The sequence below is a fragment of the Neopelma chrysocephalum genome, unplaced genomic scaffold, assembly GCF_003984885.1.
Source record: "Neopelma chrysocephalum unplaced genomic scaffold, ASM398488v2 Primary Assembly neopelma1_24, whole genome shotgun sequence".
In the NCBI taxonomy this organism is placed as follows: Eukaryota; Metazoa; Chordata; class Aves; order Passeriformes; family Pipridae; genus Neopelma; species Neopelma chrysocephalum.
This window is the reverse complement of record NW_020897693.1, coordinates 9,775,683-9,793,560: the sequence shown is the minus strand read 5'-3', so window position 1 is coordinate 9,793,560 and position 17,878 is coordinate 9,775,683. Positions and strand designations below refer to the sequence as shown.

Genomic DNA, 17,878 nt, shown 5'->3' with positions numbered 1-17,878 from the left:
CCAGCACCACGATGCCCCCCATCAGCACCACCAGCAGCAGCACCCCGGGGACAACCACAGTTGTTACTGGATCACCAACACCCACCTCATCTCCTATAAATATTGTCACCCAGACCCCTCAGCCTCCAACTACATTACCATTAAGTAATTCTGTGGCTTTCTTTTCCTTTGTTGTTTTGAGAAATTTGAGTTTATTGGCAGCTTACCATGTGTCTTAGTTTTTATACTCTGCAGGAGTGTGGTTAATGTATATTTCCAAAAAATCATACAAAGCTAACATTTTGGCAGCAATGTCAATATCCTCTACAATCCCAGGGAATCTTCCTCTGTAAGAATACATGAAGTACATGAAGGGGTTTGCCTGTTCTCACCCAGATGCAAATTAATTTCTGTTGAAGGACTCTCTCTGTGGAGTGTGTGGGCAGAAACAGTGTATCTTACTTCCTCCAGCATCATTACTGCACTCTTACTATGTACACAGTACTACTCTATCTACCATGTGTCACATCATGCTATAAAAGCACAAACAGATGGTTCTGAGGCTGGCCTCTGAGTTTCCTGAACACTTTCTAAAATGCTGATTAAATACTATTTTAAAGGAGTCTGCATGGCCCGTAATGAAAACTGGCCATGTGAAAATGAAAAACCAGAAAAGTGAATTGGGGTTCCTAACATCCCAAAATATCTTATGGGTGAGTCATCTTAAAGGTCTGGGAGTTAGATATAGAACACATACTGGCTCCAGCAACTGCTCAGTTTCATTAGAATCAAATGACTGAGCATAATCAATGATGGTATGAATGTGCCACATGAAGTAGCACAGGGAATAATGGTCTGTCCATAGAATATAGTAAGATAGCAATACAGAATTAATCAAAGAGTTCACTGAGCATTGATCACTCAATGGATTCCCCTGGATTTAGGACGGCTGAACTCTGAACTCTCTGAACTTGATACTTTGCAGTATCAAGTTTTAACATTACAGCAGCTCTTCCATCTGAGACTGATTGTTGATCAAGTGTTTGTATCAATGTCTCCTACAGAAGATGTAGGAGATTTTATTAATAATCCCTCTGTGATGCAAAAACCATTAATAAAACAGTTTCTGTTTTATTCTTATCTAAAGACCCTATGCTTATATTTGTTGAATTACATTTGCTTATTAGAAAATGAGATGAAATTATGAAGAAAATGCAATTTCCCTACCTAAAATACTGTGTTTTCTCCCTGTCATAAAGAGGGTTCAACACCTGGATCAGAGACACCGACAAAGACAAGTACTCCAGTTACTCCTTCAGCTACTCCACTGCCAACAACTAGAACAACAGAAACAGGAAGTACAGTGTTTACCAGAAGCACCACTATTCAGCAGTCAACATCCTCAGTGTCAACAAGCCCAGTGACTGTCACCACCTCTGAAGTCACTGAAACGGGATCGACCCCCAAAACTACTACTTCAGGTCCCACACCCTCAAGATCCACCAGCACCACACCAGTAACAGAAACATCTAGCCATGAGACCACTACCACCGGGACCACAAGCCCTCCAACAGGATCACATACCACCCCTGTCAGCACCACAACTTCAGGACCATCCTCTCTGGGGTCTACTCCTAGCAGTACTGTATCTCTGTCTTCAGCATCAACCAGCTCTGTGCCAGTCACCACCTCTGGTACCACTCCAACCAAAACCTTTACCACCACTTCAGGAACCACCTCTAGCAGTTTTACCATAAGCACTGCAACCACCACCTCAACCACCTTAGAAACACTTTCCCCTAGCTCAGCTAGTACATCTGGGCCAACTGCAACATCAACTGCAGTCACCACTACAGGAAGTTCTACATACAGTACCATTACTCCAGTTAGTGGCTCAAGTTCAACTACAGGTCTAACACCAACTACGCCTAAAAAAATATGTTCCATTTTACCTAATGAATCTTATGAGGTGAGTATTTCATGTTTTTTTTAGCATTCTGATTTGGATGGAGACTAGACACATAACTTCAATGTTAGTAACATACAGAGTAGGCATTGAACTGGATAGAAAAGGAAGATTCAGCCTGTTCTATTTCTTTCTGTTTTCTTGGGTATCAGCGAGACTTCTAATGATATTCAGATTGATATATACTGCTATTAATTCTTCAAGGATAGTTTTTAAAAAGCTTTCTTCAAGGAGCTAGATCCCCATTCAGTGTTTCTCTTTATTGCAGGATAACTTTGATGAAGGGGTAACCAAGAGCTAAGTGGTGCTAAACTATCTTTTCTGTTTCTGCTTTTGACTAGGTCCAAAGTGGGAAAAAATTGTGTATTTACAGTGCAGCCCAACAAAAAACCAGAGCGTTGAATTTGTCTGAGTTTTGAAAGAGTCATACTTGTTCATATTCTGGTTTCAGGAGAGGACTGTGAAACAGATCACCAGATTCAAATGCTCGTCAAATTTGACTCAGAGTTTTGATTTTTTTTTTGAACCCTCCACTTCTGACTCAGACAAATTAATGTCTTGTACAATTCTAAAGCCTCCTCACGGCTTAGATGCCTATCAACTTGCTCAGTAGATCTGCAGGAATGAAAATTATACATGGTTGAAAAAACAGTGGAAGATAGAAAAAATGCATACAGTCATAATGCATGCACATAATCACCTTGGGCGTTTCTTCCCGAACAGCTGGCATTCACTGTAGCTTTAGCTGTTAATCTGTTCTAAACATTCATGGAAGGGAATTGATCATATATTGAACATTGATATTGGTCAGTGTCTTTCACTGTTGCTTAGAGAAACTGTCTAGGTGATGAGATTAGATCAAACATGTAACTTTTAGATAGCTGAGACTAGAAAAGGTGATCCCCATTTCAGTTTAGTGCCTTGACTTTTGTAAGTAAAGCAGCTTTTCAGATTTCTGGTGGGGAAAAAATTGTCATTAAACATATGGTGTTTTAAAAATCTGCAAAAGATAATCAGACTCACTGCTTCATAAGGTTTCTCTCTGTCTTCCCCCTTCCCCTCTTTTCAAACACAGCAAGGTGAGTCATGGTGGCTCTGTAACTGCACTAAGGCAATATGTATAGAAGACGATATCGTCCAGGTGATTCCCATAATCTGTAATCCACCTCCTAAACCTACCTGTGCCAATGGGCTTTCTCCTGTGCCAGTCATTGATGAGGATGGATGCTGTTGGCATTGGGAGTGTGATTGTAAGTATATATTTTGTTGAGTATTTAATCTCCTGTGGGAACAATACTACTGTCACGACTAACAATATTTATTAGGGGACAAGATTGCACAAGGCTGTGACCCTCAGCCTTCTAATGTGGGTCTGTTTGGAGTGCTTCATTGATTCTTTTTTGCTAATTGAAGTGTTTGCTTAAGTTGCCATCATTTCTACATAACTGTTGGGTTAGTAGAATAAAATGCTCTCCCAAAGCAGGAATTAAATGTTCAGATGCAGATTATAGGGTAGAAGCCTATATATTACTCGTTCAGACTATTGGTAAAGATATATCTATGGTACAGTTAATCCTATTCTCAGTTGTCTGTCAGTAATGTCAGATGAACTGTGCCTTGAAAGAGCCTGTTTTTTTATTGGCGACTCCTACATAACAAGCTCCTGCATTGACAAACACACTTAAAAAACTTAAATGCCTAAAGTTCGATGAGATGATTCCCATATCTATAGATTTTGTTTGTAGTCTGATCTGATTCTGTATGTTGTCATAAGAGTCTAACTTAGCTGTATGTTTTTTTAGGCTACTGCACTGGCTGGGGAGACCCACATTACATGACTTTTGATGGACTGTACTACAGCTACCAAGGGAATTGTACATATGTCCTTGTGGAAGAGATTAATAAGAAAGTTGACAACTTTGGTGTCTACATTGATAACTACCATTGTGATTCACGAGATGTGGTCTCATGTCCTCGAACGCTCATTGTGAGACATGAAACTCAGGAAGTGAGGATGACAACAGTGACACCAAATACTCTACAAGTCGAGGTATGAGAGAATGTTACCATTGATTTTGATATCACATCAAAATGATAAGTGTATTCACAGTGTTTGGAAAAAAAAAATAAAGTAATCCGTGTTTTAGATTCAATAACAGTTTAGATTATAAAATGGGACTGATTTGAAGGACTGCTTTTTTGACTCTAAACATGAGAGAAAAAATTATTCTTATCTTTTTAATCTCAAATATTTTCAGTGCCCTATGTCTCCTAAATACACAAGTGTGGACAAATTACTAAGAGTTAAGGATATAAAATAAGTTGATTTATAATTAATGTTAATGTAACAAAGGAAACAATAAATGTTGAATGGGAGGAGGTAATGTAAAGTAGACATAACAATAAAGTACTAACCTTAAGCCTTTTTTAAAAGTACCGTTACTAGCTTAGATTTTTAACTTTTGGAATAGGAGCACTTACATGTTTATTTCATTGATAAATATGATGTCCCGGCTTTGGGGCTTCAAAATTGAATGAAACTGTTTGCGGGTTTTTTGTACCTTTATGCTGTTTATTTGGTTTATTTTTGTACATTACTGTGTGAGAATATTATAAGTCAGATTGCAGCATATTGTTGAAAATTCGCAACATTTAGACTTCCCATTTTTTTCTCTAAAGCAAAGAAATCTGCCATTGCTGAGTAAAAGTAGTAGTGTTAGTTCATAGAATCACAGAATCATATCCTGGCTACAGTATTTAAATAAATAATACAGATTTAGTCTTATTTCTTTCATTCAGTTTTCCAACAAGCATATTCCCTTTATTCCAAGAAAGTTAAAACTTTATACAGTATGAATTTAGGCGAATTTTATATTCCACATTCACGAGGTGTCAATGCCATAGTCACTCTAATGAGTCTATTAAGTGTTGGGATTTAGCTCATTTAAACCCTGAATTTTATCTTAATTTAACAGAGGTTGATAGGCTTTTTTTGGCTCAGAGAAGAAAAGTTTGGCTTTCCAGTAACATAAAAGGAAACACAGGGACACTTGATACAAATGAAAAGGATATTATTTACCTTTACATCCTCTCTGCAATGCAAATGAACAGTCAATTGTTTTCTAAAGTCAAACTAAATATATGCCTCTTTTCTGTTTTCCTTTGTTTATTAGGTGACAGTAAACAATAACTTAGTGGCTTTGCCTTATAAAAAGTTTGGTGTGAGCATCTATGAGTCGGGCATAAATCGTGTTGTGGAAATTCCTGAGCTAAAAATGAATGTGACCTACAATGGCTTGTCCTTTTCTATCAGAATGCCCTACAGCCTGTTTGGCAACAACACTCAGGGACAGTGCGGTAAGGCTTGCTCTTGCAATATTTGTACTCTCAGAAAACCACAATGACAGCCCTGCTACAAAGATGAATGGAATTTGATAACAAATCTGTGAGTGAATTCTTTCTCCCCTTACCAATCTTAGGTACTTGCAATAACAACACGGCAGATGACTGCATGTTGCCAAATGGAAACATTGCAGAAAACTGTGAAACCATGGCAGATCACTGGCAGGTTGTTGATCCCTCCAAACCACAGTGCTCTCCAGGCCTAAATCCTACAAGTTCACCTAGCACAACCCCAGCAGAGCCTTGCAAAGAATCTTCCATCTGCGAGCTTCTTTTGGGAAGGTAGACATTCCTCTTGGGTTTACAAGCCTGATATCTTCAATTGAATTGGCAATTTTAGGATTAATTTTCAATGAAAAGTGTTTCTACCTTTTATTTCTTGTAGCTTTGTGGGTTGCTTCCACTCCTTTTACTTTTTTTAGTTGTTATTCTTTGCTGACAGTTTCTTTCAATCCGCTGACTGCTATGTTAACATGTTCTCATGTTCTTCTACAGTCTTTGCCCTCCTCTGTCCTATGCCTTTTCCCACATTCACTTAGCAGAAAATAGAGTCCAACTGAAAACAAAGATCTTAATTTTTAAAACACCATGTCAGAATTAAAAAAAACCCCAAACCCAAACAAAATGTCTTTAAAGAGGGAGCACGTGGTTGCACTCAATAATATTCATGTAGCTCCTGGCCTGAAAATACTTGTGTCTGAGTGCTTTGTAGGTGAGTGGAGAATACTTTAAGATATGTTGAAAGGTTAGAATCTGGATAAGTGCTCTCAGTAAAAATCTCTCATCCATAGTCTATGTCCACATATCTTGTTGCCACATCACACCAGGTTAAGCACATTGAAAAATTTATGGATCATTCAGTAACTAATAATGATAAATATTTCTGGTTTTAGTGTGTTCAAGCCATGCCATGAGTTTGTGCGGCCTGAAAAGTACTATACAGCCTGCGTTTTTGATAGTTGTGTACTGCCCAACCTAGACCTGGAATGCTCAAGTCTGCAGATCTATGCTGCCACCTGTGCTGATCAAGGTGTATGCATTGACTGGAGAAGTCACACCAATGGTGTATGCTGTAAGTATTTGGCCATTTATCTTGAATTATTAGGGAAGCTTGTATGGAAACATTTCAATAGTAATGTCATACTGCTTTCCGAGCAATGAAGACAACAATAAATCACACCAGCTGCTTTCCTTAAGTAATTTTGCAGTTAACATTTTTAACAATGGAAATATAAATGAGCCTGCAAATATAAACATCTGTTGACTGTGCCAGAAACATCTGTATCAGATGTACCTTTTATGTACACAGACAGTTTTGTGTTTTGCAGGCATCGGCAGATCACTCTATTTAGTGATACATGCATTACTTTTCAGCTGTAGTAAGAGGAGGACAAAGAGTAGGAATACACTCTCTTCTGAGAACTTGTGCAAAAGAGACTGAAATGACGAAAAAGAATTGTAATTGAGATGTAGACTCTTGGCTTTATCACATTAATGTAAAGATGGTTCCCTATCTCTATGGCTAAATTGCATAAAATAATTTCATTCGGAGACATGAGTATGATATCTGAGATTTTTTTCTCCTTGCTTCTCAGGGTTGTCACAGATACATAGGAAAAAGAGTGAACACTGTTTAAGTTCTTGGCATAAGGTCATGGGGCTTTTATATGACAGTTACTGAGCTCTTCCTCCTTTTTATTCTTCCATTCCAGCTCATGAATGCCCCTCAGGAAAAGAGTTCAGAGCATGTGGTCCTATTAAAGAGCCAACCTGCAAATCAAGGTAAATAATTAGTTAGTTATACCTTCTACAACTGTTCACTCATATCTAATGCACAGGTGAACGAGGAAAATCAACCTCCTTTCATGTCTTAAACTGACAAATTTGTTACCACTGTTCTGTTGATCCTATGTCTGGGTGCTTCTACTCTTTATGTTGATCAGCTAGACCAAACACAAACACTGACAATCCCTAATCACAAATCTGCAGATCATTTGCCACTGTATCTTCAGTGAAAGGTTATTTGGCATAATCCTCCTTTATGTGCCTGTGACATTAATGGTGTTCCTCTGAACATTTTGTTTCATAGTCACCAAAATGAAACTTCAACTAAACAAGTGGAAGGCTGTTTCTGTCCCAATGGAACAATGCTGTATGACTCTGGCATGGATGTCTGCGTGAAAACCTGTGGTGAGTTTTACCACTTCACTTGGATGCATATTTGCTTCCTCTTTGTTGTTTCCTTTTTATGTATGCAACACAGGTCTGACTGTAGGCAGTCAACATGTAGTAGAGATGCCTACTGGTATGTAACTGGTAATGGAGATTTATTTTGATATTTTCACAGGCTGTGTTGGAGTGGATATGATCCCAAGAGAGGTACGATGCCATATGCTTTTGGATTAAAAGTAGAAGTTGGGGGTTGGGAGAAGGGAGTGGTCTCCACTGGTGCAGGCTTGTTTTGTGGTTTCCCAACTTTTTCTTCCTGATTTTACTTCTGTTCTTTTTAATTGGTAACTGTGCAATCACTAATTTTATTTTCTTTAATGACAGTTTGGGGAAAAGTTTATAGTAGACTGCCAGGACTGTATTTGCCTGGAAGGGGAACATGGCATTGTATGCCAGCCTCATGAATGTGCTGAACAACATGTCACTTGTAATGGAGAAGGCTTCTATCAGGTCACTGAAGTCAATCCTGAAGACTCCTGCTGCCCTCTTGTCACCTGCAGTGAGTTTATACTATGTTTCTAGTTTTTCTATACTGCTTAGAAACAGAAAGAAACTTTAGCACCAGAGACCTGCAGCAGTTAGTCCCAAAACAGTATTTTTCCTCATGCCTTTTAAAATCAGCAATTAAAATGCATTTTAATATTGAAATTATTCAGGATAACTGAATCTACAGTTATGGGACTTCAACACAACTCAATTTCTAGTTCTTGAGTTTTATTCAAGCAAGAATTCTCTGTGGATTTTCATTTTGCAGCAGTTGCTTATAGTACTGGAGAGAGTAACAGCTGTTCATTACTTCTCTGTATAGAATTGGGATATTTTATTAATACAGGATAATTACCTAGTAGAAAAAGTTTCATAAACTAATGCAGTATCCCCAAACCAGTGCCTAGATTTACTAGGAAAAATATGTTCCCTTTCTGCAATTTGTTTATTTGAAGAGAATCTGGTCTGTTTCCTATGGAAAGTTCATCCTAAACGCTTTGATAGATGCTTATTTCTAGTAGCTGTGATTTAGTATACTTTTTGGCTTATTCTTTTTTTTTTCCTCAGAATGCAATACAAGCCTCTGCACAGCTAAAGCCCCCAAGTGCACACTGGGATTTGAAGTTCATTCTTACATTCCCAGTGGTCAGTGCTGTCCTGTGTACCAGTGCGGTAAGTTTCTTGGAAATATACTGCAATGATTAGCATTATGTATTACAGAATTTATCATTACACTTAGTAAGACTGTATGCAAAAGCCTATTGAAGGAAATATTCAACACAGTCAGATTCTAGAAATTAGTTACTATTAGCATTGGTTACTACTGCTATAGTTATGACAACCAGGAAATCAGAAACACCTCAGGTGACTCAAGTTCAATTCTCCTGATTATAAATACATGTAAGATCAGCTACAGAATTAACTGTGACTGTGGTCTCAGCTTAATCTAGCAAAAAGTCCCTATAAGCATCCCCAGTAGAAGATAGCTTTACAAAGACTACTTTGTTCTTGGTAATTGAAACAAGGAAGTACTTGGTACCTATTAACTGGGCATTCTTGGCTATGAACTGGACTGCATATATTGGGACAAATCTTCCCTTTTTGCACATGCAGTATTAGTTCTTATACTTTATACATGTCATGTCTGCTACCAGAATGGAGGAATAGCCAATGAATTTGAATTCATTGTGGAAGAAATGAGTTTGACTAGAGTGGTGCGAAGACATTTTTTATTCTTTTTTCCTACGTTAACATCTAACTTCTTGCTTATTAACAGTTCCCAAGGGGGTCTGTGTTCACCAGAGTGCTGAGTTCTTGGTAAGTTCTAAAAATGCCTAAAAGACCAGTTAGTATACTTGATCACAAATACCGTTAAGAGATTTATCCAGTACAATCAATATTTTAGAAATTTTCCAGTTTCTGTCAGGAGGTCATCAATTTCACAAAGCCTAAATCTCTCCTGAAAAGGTTGTTGTGTATGAAATAAATGGAAGAGTTGCTTTTATGTCAGTATCAGGAGAGAGATTTGAGTTAAATGTGCTTGCATTTTAAAAAGTCAGTCCCCATTTATTGTCAGTACATTGTTGCAGTTTTAAGACTCTGCTTTCGAAAATTAAAAGATATGTAAATAAGTGTTATTCTAAAGAAACTTAGATTTTTAATAAATTCGCTTGGGCCTAGTAATTGGGCCTGTCCTTTTAATATCAGAGTTTATCATTGCTATATAGGACTTCAATAAAGACACAGATTAAATTATATTCAGTGTTTAAAATGTTGTCTTTATAAATGGCTAGCCAGATAGCTATCCAATTGTCTTTAAGATATTTTCCTTTTCCATTGCTTGATTTACAGATTTTTTGAAATTAATAAGTGTCTGTCAAACATGTCATATACCATTAACATATGCTTTTTTTTTCTTAAAATTTTTAGCCTAACTCCTCAGTCTTTGTTGATAAGTGTCAGAATTGTCTCTGCACAAATGAAGTTAATGTCAGCACTCAACTGAATATCATCTCATGTGAACCTGTTCCATGCAATACATACTGTGCACCGGTAAGTGGCAAACTTAAACAAAAAAACCCAAAATACCCATTTATGTGAAAATCTCTTTGATCAATGAGTGGTATTAAGCAAAGAACAGGGAGTTGAAATTCAGAGACCAACTCCAGTGTGGATGCCAACTGTCCTTTGAGCAATCTCCTGCATGCAGCTTGACTCCATAACTGACAGTATTCAGTTCGTATTGGCCAGATTAGCTGGGAAATTTCTGTAGAGCACTTAATGGAGGGATATTTAATTATTAGGCATACTTATTGCAGTGCTTTAATTTATTCCGTCTGTAACCTGCTTTTATTATTCGTCTTCTATTGGGTTGGAACACAGAAAGTCACAAATCTAGAGTGCACTTCAAAGTATAATCAATCAATGGATTGGTATGTTTTCATTTATTTCTCAAAAATTCATCTATTATAGTGCTATTGTTTTTAATTAATTTTAATATCTAGGGATATGAACTTAAACCGGTGAAAGGTGAATGTTGTGGAAGATGTGTGCAGACCAAGTGTATTATACATGTGGCAAACAGTGGTGAACTCATCTTGAGTGTAAGTATGCTCTACATTCTGTGTCTCTACCAAATTTGTAAAGTTCCCTGTTTCAGAAGGGGAACATCTCCTTGCCAGAGACAAGGCTTAGTCTAAGTTTGCACCTGAAAGATCAAAGATTCATCTAAAGCAAAACCTATCTACAATTTTTTGACCTGAAGGTAGGTCTCATGAAATCAAATTTTCTGGAAGGCTCTTCTTGGAATGACAAATCCAATACCATTGGAAGGGATTTTCTTTCAATTGTCTGGAAGCTTGGGCTTGTCTATGTTGTTCGATTTCTGTATAAACACTAGTGAAGCCTGCATATGGAACAATTGTATTGCCTCTGTAGGGTGGAAGTTTAGGGTTGTTCTTAATTAGCATAATTAAATCTAGCTGTGTGTGGATGATTTTGTTAAGGTACTCTACATACTTAAGAGGCATTTTTCTTTCTCAAGGAAAATCCCATGTAAAACTGAAGATTCTTTCCATGTATGGCACATTGCAGTACATGTAACAATCTGTATCTGAAATGGCTGTTAAAAATAATTTACTGGGAAACAAGAGGAAAGTCATTGTCAGAGGACAAGAAAATTTCTGTCTGAGCTCCCTTCAGCTTTTCTTATTACATTTTGCATTTTGCTTGCAGCCTGGAGAGTTTAAAAATGATCCTAACAACAACTGCACCATTTATAGCTGTGTAGATTTCCACAACCAGCTTATCTCTTCCACATCTGAGATTACCTGTCCAGCATTTAATGAGGACAGCTGCAAACCTGTAAGTAAAAATGGAAAATTTACCCTCTACTCCATATATAGATTACTTCAGTTTAGTTCAGCCATCTAACTAAGAACAAAAGTAAAATTAAGCTCTGATGACCCTTCACCATAGTTTCTCAGTCACAAGGACAAAAGTTTCTAATGCATCCATGCACAGCCCTATACAGTGTATAAAATATCTGGGTGAGAATTTGAGGCTTATAACTGGTAACTGTCTCTCAGTAGCCAAAATATTGGTCAGCACTGAGATACTAAGTCTTTGCTGAATGCTTTGTTTGGGGTCCTGTCTCAACAGGAACCATGTTTTCTTGAATGTTACAGGAACACAAGTTGTTTAGTCAATAGGCTGCCAGTAACACTGTGCATACTGCTCATTCAAATACAGAAAACTTCAAGAAAGCATTTGTTGGAATAGTTTCTGAGGAAAAATGACATGATGTTAACTGTAGACTTCCTTCAGAGAGTTATTTTTATTTTCACAATCCTTTTTAAACTGATAGATTTCAAGTCTGGGAGAGACCATTATCTTTACTTATTCAGATCAATGCTGCTGTGTTCACTGGTTGTTTCCAGCCATTGACAAATTGCTCGCTTTAGTTATTGGCCTAAAAACCTCTTTCAATACTGAGAAATAAAACAATATAATTTTTTTCTGTTTCTTTGTTCTTTTAGGGAACTATTTCATTCTTACCTAATGGTTGTTGCAAAACCTGTAAGTATCCCAGTGTATCTGAATCAACAATACAGAGAATGAATTGTCTTCTTTAATCAAACCATTTTCCAGCAATAGAGGCTGATACATTTCTATTTAGATATTTTTATATTTATGTTTGTTATTCCAAACATTCACTGTCCAATCTCTCTGGAAAAGTTTAAGCTGAAGCAGAAAAACCACTTAAGACAGTTCTTTGAGTGCACTAGTGAAACCGAGGGAATGCTGAACTGCAAGGAATTTCTGGAGGTATTTCACTGTGCGTATTTTCTGATCTTTCCCTATAGGTGCACCTGTGGATAGCAGTACCCCGTGCTCTGTCCGTGAAAGAGAAGACTTTATTGTCTATAACGGCTGCCGTTCCGTGGACAGAGTTGTCATGACTGAGTGTGAAGGAACATGTGGAACCGTCTCGCTGTAAGTAAACTTATCAGACAATGAGATTTAAATTCTGCTGGCACTGAGCTTGTTTATATAAAAGGAACAATAAATAGGCAGAATACAGAATGGCAGAAGACTTGGGACTATCTGCTCCCCAAATCACAGACACAAAATCATGAAATCTGTGACTGAACAGTTGATTTGTCTTAATGCAAAGCAGAAAAATGTATTAAATTTCCTTGGGATTCAGACAGATATGATAAGGTCTATTCATCCAGTAACAGCTGCCTTGTCTGTCATTTGTGTCAGACCACCTTTGCTAGAAATCATCACGAAAGAACATGGATAATTTCCTGTAATAGGAATGAGCCCAAGGAGCAGCCAGACTTGATACTCTTAAGCTCAAAAGCTGCTTCTCAATAGTTAACATATAAAATGAAATACACATACATCTTTTAAAGGAAGATTCAAACTTACAATTTTTATACAGTAAATAAATTGGAAAACTAATGCTTTAGGGATGGTATTAGTAGAGTATTTTGACTGTACATTTTTCTCTGAAATGAGAGAATATACAAAAAAGTGGCTATAAGGGAGTGGCTAGTAGGACACCTGGTAGTGATCACTGGAAAAACACAATTCTAACTCCCCAAAGAAACTGTCACTTGCTGCCTATCATTGAGTATGCCACACGGTACCTTACATGGGAGAAAACTGATTTTTAGTATCACATGAAACTATGATTGGCTAGGGAGTTTATTAGTATTTTGAAATACCTTATCATCTTAGGGTCTTTCTGTGGTTGCTTCTGCACACAAATACAAAAAAAAAGGTGCATCTTGACACAGTTCATAGCCTGATATAGACATATTCTGCAGGTTAGGAATGGTGCTTGGGAAGCTGATGAACACAAGACTGCAAAAAATACTTTGAGTTAGGAACAGAAAGAGCTGCTGCTTCCCTTTCCTGTTAACGCTGCTCTGACTGGGATATGCATTTTACTCCCATGATGCAATTGTAGCTTTTGTAGCCAATTGATTGATGTGATGCCATTCTATATGGCATTGTAGCCCTTTGTCTATGGAGTTTTCATATTCAGGTCAGGGCTTTGTCTCCCCCTAACTGTTGATCTGGTGTATTTAACATCCATCAGTGCTAGGATTATGAGAGGGATCTAAGGAAGCTGGTGATCTTGTACTCACTGGGGGCTTTTTATAGGACTTTGATATCAATGGTTTTACCAAAAAAAAAGAAATCTCAGCAAGCGCAATGAACTTTAAAAACATATTGTTATAATCACTGTTCTGTTAGATGAGCTTAGCGCTTCCATTAGCCACAACTGTGGCTTCTCACAGAAGTTCTGTACGTGATTTCACCCTTTCCTTCTGTATGTTGGCTTCTGGCACTGAGTAATGTTGCCATTTTCTATTTTACTAGATACTCTGCTGAGGCCAATTCTATGGATCACAGCTGTTCCTGCTGCAGAGAAACAAGGACTACTGAGAAGCACGTGGTACTGAAGTGTCCTGGTGGGCACTCAATTTCACATAAGTACATATATGTGGAAAGCTGCAGCTGTCAAGACACTGAATGCAAGAACCCACAATCCAGTCAGTTGCAGACAAGAAAATGACAAGGCAAGATCTCTGAACCATACCAAGAGGGCCATCAGCTTAACATCAAAATGAAGACAGAAAAAAACTAGCAGCGTTTGACTGAAAGGCCTGTGCACTATTCTTAGCTTTCTTGACTACTTTTGAACATTGCTTTTCCCAGTAAATGTATTCTATTTGTTCTCTGATTAATTTGAACAGTCCTCTATTTATTTGTGACAAAATAAGAACACAAATTTGTGTTCTTCAAGTGCACAGCCTTTTGGATCCTTTTACAATCTGCTTATTTTCTCTGAATGATTAAAAGCACATTTCAAAAACACATGGCTTCTGTAGTTATTTACGTACTGTTTTCATTAGTCTGAGTTTCAAAAGAGAAGAAAAATTCTTTTTCAAGTTAATGGAGGTTGAGTGATATATATCCTAAATTTTTGGGGGGGTCTATTTCTGGCTCCCTAAAAACTGAAATTTCAATGTTTAAGGTGGGAGAGAAGTTGATTCTGTCTGCCAAAACAAAGCCAAAGATGAATAATTGTCATGAAGTGATTCAGATTACTTGGAGAAACTTCTAGTTTAGCACCAGATCTTATTTTAGGAGGGCTGTGTATGTTGGAACTGTCTCAGGTCATCACAGTTATATATTTTCAGCTATGTTCACATATGTTCATTCACAGTGCTTTCAAGATGTACAGTTACTACTATAGTAAGAGCTCTCCAAATTCCAACCTTTGCAAAATAGATGCCCATCTCTAAGCTTGTAATCCTAGGCTTCCTCTACAGCAAATGGAGAGCAATAGCCATTTTTGACATTCATTTGTTTCACAACAAAGAACACATCCAAACCAGGTTAGCTGAATTGCATTCAAAAGTGCCTGTTTGTCTGATCTTGCCATAAGGGGAGCTGAAGCAGATTAGCCAGAAGATGTTTATCTCTTGAATCATCTGAAGTACAATGAGGGTAAACAACCCCTGTTGGATGTGGAAAAAAAAGGCTTTTGGTATTATTTTGTCTCTGTTAATGAACACGTAATTTTGTTTTACCCTTCTGAGAGTTTGAGCAACAGCCAACCTCAATAGTAGCATCTTTGCTACCTAAAGGATCGGTGGCACTATTTTGTGCTGCTAATAACCTATCAAATGTGCTGCAGCTTAGGATGCAGACACTGGTAGGAACGTGCAGAAAATGAAACTGTAGATGTTTTTAAGCTTTCCAATACTATGACTGGAGAGCTAATTTATGTGGAGTTGGAGAGATAGCTGATCTAAGGAAGTTTCATCAGTTTACAAAGCAACTAATGAAGCCTGGTTTCTGCTTCACTATGGGTTTCCTAAGGATTTTTATCTTTATGTTCATTGTGAGATGTGACTGATATTTACCTCCTGGGACACCTACAAAGTCACTCTCCTCTGTGGATTCTTTGTTGTCTAACAATTTCTTTGCTGATACAACAGCCATACTTTTCATCTAGTCTTTTGCAAAAGCTGCTTTTCTCAAAATCTGTCGAGACTTAGCTGTCTTTGAATTTTTCATTTTTGCAGTTAAATTTGGCTGAAGTCAGAAAATAACTCCCAGACACAAATAGATACAAGGCATGATCAAATCTGCCTTGTTTCCTATGAAAAAAAGATAAAATATTACTAGTCAGTAGTGGCATTTTGCCGCGCACTAAATCTTCCTTGCTGCATTCATTTTTTGTTTGTTCTGTTTGCATGGGCTCTTTCTGGCCCTTCCAGTGATGGGTGAACTACTTCTTAATAAGGAAGCTTAAAGATTCTGTGTAAGTCAGTAGGGCTGCAGATTTTGACTTCACCACTGCAGGGCAGTCTATCGCTAAAAATGTAAAATTACTTCGGACCAAAAAAGCAAGCTGCCTCGAAAGGAAGTTTCTATTTCCTGAAGTAGAGGGTTTTATCTCTGAGAAGAAGGAATGCTCCTGTTTCCCCACAGACACTTGTATGCTCTTAGTAAGAACTGAAAAAAAATTATTCTGAAAGGCATTTACATGCATGCACTGGGTGGTATCACAGTGCTCTATATTGCAGTCCTTCCAGTTTTGGTGCTGGGTCTGTGCTCCCCATAATCAGGTTTCCAAGCGGATGCTGTCAGAGAATTCTTACAAGTGCTTGGCAGTTCTGGGTCAAACTGTACATGTCAAACCTCCACCTCTTTCTGCACTCTTAGTCACCTTAGAACTGTGTGGTTCAGTTTGCACCTCCATTTCCAGTGGAACTGGATGACAAAATTGAACAGATGAAACTTTTTCCAGTGGAGAAATCCACAAAGGGTCTTTGGGAGAGAATGGAAGGAAAGAAGCCTTAACTGTGTATTCCTACAAAGAGTGACAGTGAGCAGCACTTTTGCTCCCCTCCACGACCCTCTTGGAAGTAAATGGAGACCTGTACTATTTGATCCCATGAAGCATTTTGTTTCTTAAACAAGAGCTGTTGGGTCTGCAGGTCACAAGCAGAGATTCTTCTGAAAAACCCAGGGGACAAACTGAAGAAATCTCTCTCATTGCCCTCTGCCCCTTTAGGTACTCAGAGGAGATCATGGGACCTTCTGATCTCATTGTCATCCAGGCAGGACCTACTGCAAGGGACCCTGGCAGCATCATAAAAAGGATTAGTGCTGCAAGGGAATGGGCTTGACTCTCTCTGTCCTCAAAAAGGACTCCATTCTCCAAGAATTTCCTTTTCTTCTGGAGTATAGCAAAAAGGGAGAAGTAGCAAGAGCTCCATGTCATGTCTCTGTGCCTGAGTCCTGTGTTCATATCCTCTTAGGCTTTCTGTCTAGCCTCCCACTTCCATTGCTGGCAAAGGGGGTTTTTTTGGTTTGTTTCTTTTTCTTCATCTCCTGCTACTTAGCAGTTTTAGTTTTGCCTTGAAAAATGAGGAAGATTTCTTGGGAGGCAAGTAGGACTTCCAGCCACATAGCCTTTAAAGGCACAAAAAACAAGGCCCCAGCTCTTACTCTCCAAAAGCTGCTTGGTTTGGCCTCACATTTTCTTTTTGTCCCTAAGCACGAGATAAGCAGAGTTCCTCTAAATATGAGGTTTGAACATGTCCCCAAGGCCCTCAAAGAAGTACTTGAAATTGCTTTGACATTCTGGAAAACAAAACAAGACAAATCATGGCCTTATTGTTGCTTTCCTGAGGGGAAGGAAGGGCAGATATGGGCAAGCTGAAATTCCCCATTACAGGCTGGAGCCAGAATTTACGTGTAGCATGTTTATTGTCGTGGTTGTCCTGGTTGTGACTTTGAGTTCTTGCCTCAGTGGCAGGCTTCACCAAGGAAGCTGCAAGCTCAATATCTTTTCCAGGCAGCTGCAGTCATACAGGAAGCTCCCCACAGCACAGAGTTAGTTGTGGGAGACCACCGCCAAATGCTGGAGCAAACCCGAGTGGGTTGGCTGCAGCTCAGGGAGGGTGCTGTTGCCACATGAGTAAAGAGCACTGCAGCTGAGGGCCTCCAGTGCAGCTCACAACACACTTGCCCAATCTGACAAAAGAGATCCTTGTCCTATTGCGTTGTGGGCCACCAGGAGGTGGGGGTGGGAAATACACACAAGTATTCCCTTAGACACACCCTGAGCCTTACAGTAGGTTGCATGCTTCCCTGGAAGCAAGGCAATTGTGGAATGCACCTTATCTGTGAAACACATGGGTTTTAGTCTTCTTCTGCAGGATAGTTTGAATCTCAAACAATTTCTTTGTAGTCACCTGGAGACACACCAGAAACTAGATG

General features: G+C 38.4%; 1 protein-coding gene across 1 annotated transcript in view; it reads left to right on the top strand.

The window, feature by feature from the left end:
* MUC2 (mucin 2, oligomeric mucus/gel-forming) overlaps window positions 1-14,442 on the top strand; it is a 65,134-nt gene extending 50,692 nt beyond the window's left edge. The window contains exons 32-50 of the mRNA XM_027674211.1: window positions 5-144; window positions 1,239-1,948; window positions 3,021-3,195; window positions 3,748-3,995; window positions 5,119-5,302; window positions 5,425-5,629; window positions 6,241-6,425; window positions 7,063-7,129; window positions 7,437-7,537; window positions 7,695-7,726; window positions 7,901-8,075; window positions 8,630-8,734; window positions 9,339-9,379; window positions 9,992-10,114; window positions 10,567-10,665; window positions 11,297-11,425; window positions 12,100-12,139; window positions 12,427-12,556; window positions 13,958-14,442. Coding sequence (XP_027530012.1) covers window positions 5-144; window positions 1,239-1,948; window positions 3,021-3,195; window positions 3,748-3,995; window positions 5,119-5,302; window positions 5,425-5,629; window positions 6,241-6,425; window positions 7,063-7,129; window positions 7,437-7,537; window positions 7,695-7,726; window positions 7,901-8,075; window positions 8,630-8,734; window positions 9,339-9,379; window positions 9,992-10,114; window positions 10,567-10,665; window positions 11,297-11,425; window positions 12,100-12,139; window positions 12,427-12,556; window positions 13,958-14,153 — 3,085 coding nt within the window. The 3' untranslated portion in view covers window positions 14,154-14,442. The remainder of the gene's footprint in view (window positions 1-4; window positions 145-1,238; window positions 1,949-3,020; window positions 3,196-3,747; window positions 3,996-5,118; window positions 5,303-5,424; window positions 5,630-6,240; window positions 6,426-7,062; window positions 7,130-7,436; window positions 7,538-7,694; window positions 7,727-7,900; window positions 8,076-8,629; window positions 8,735-9,338; window positions 9,380-9,991; window positions 10,115-10,566; window positions 10,666-11,296; window positions 11,426-12,099; window positions 12,140-12,426; window positions 12,557-13,957) is intronic.
* Window positions 14,443-17,878: the final 3,436 nt, after the last annotated feature.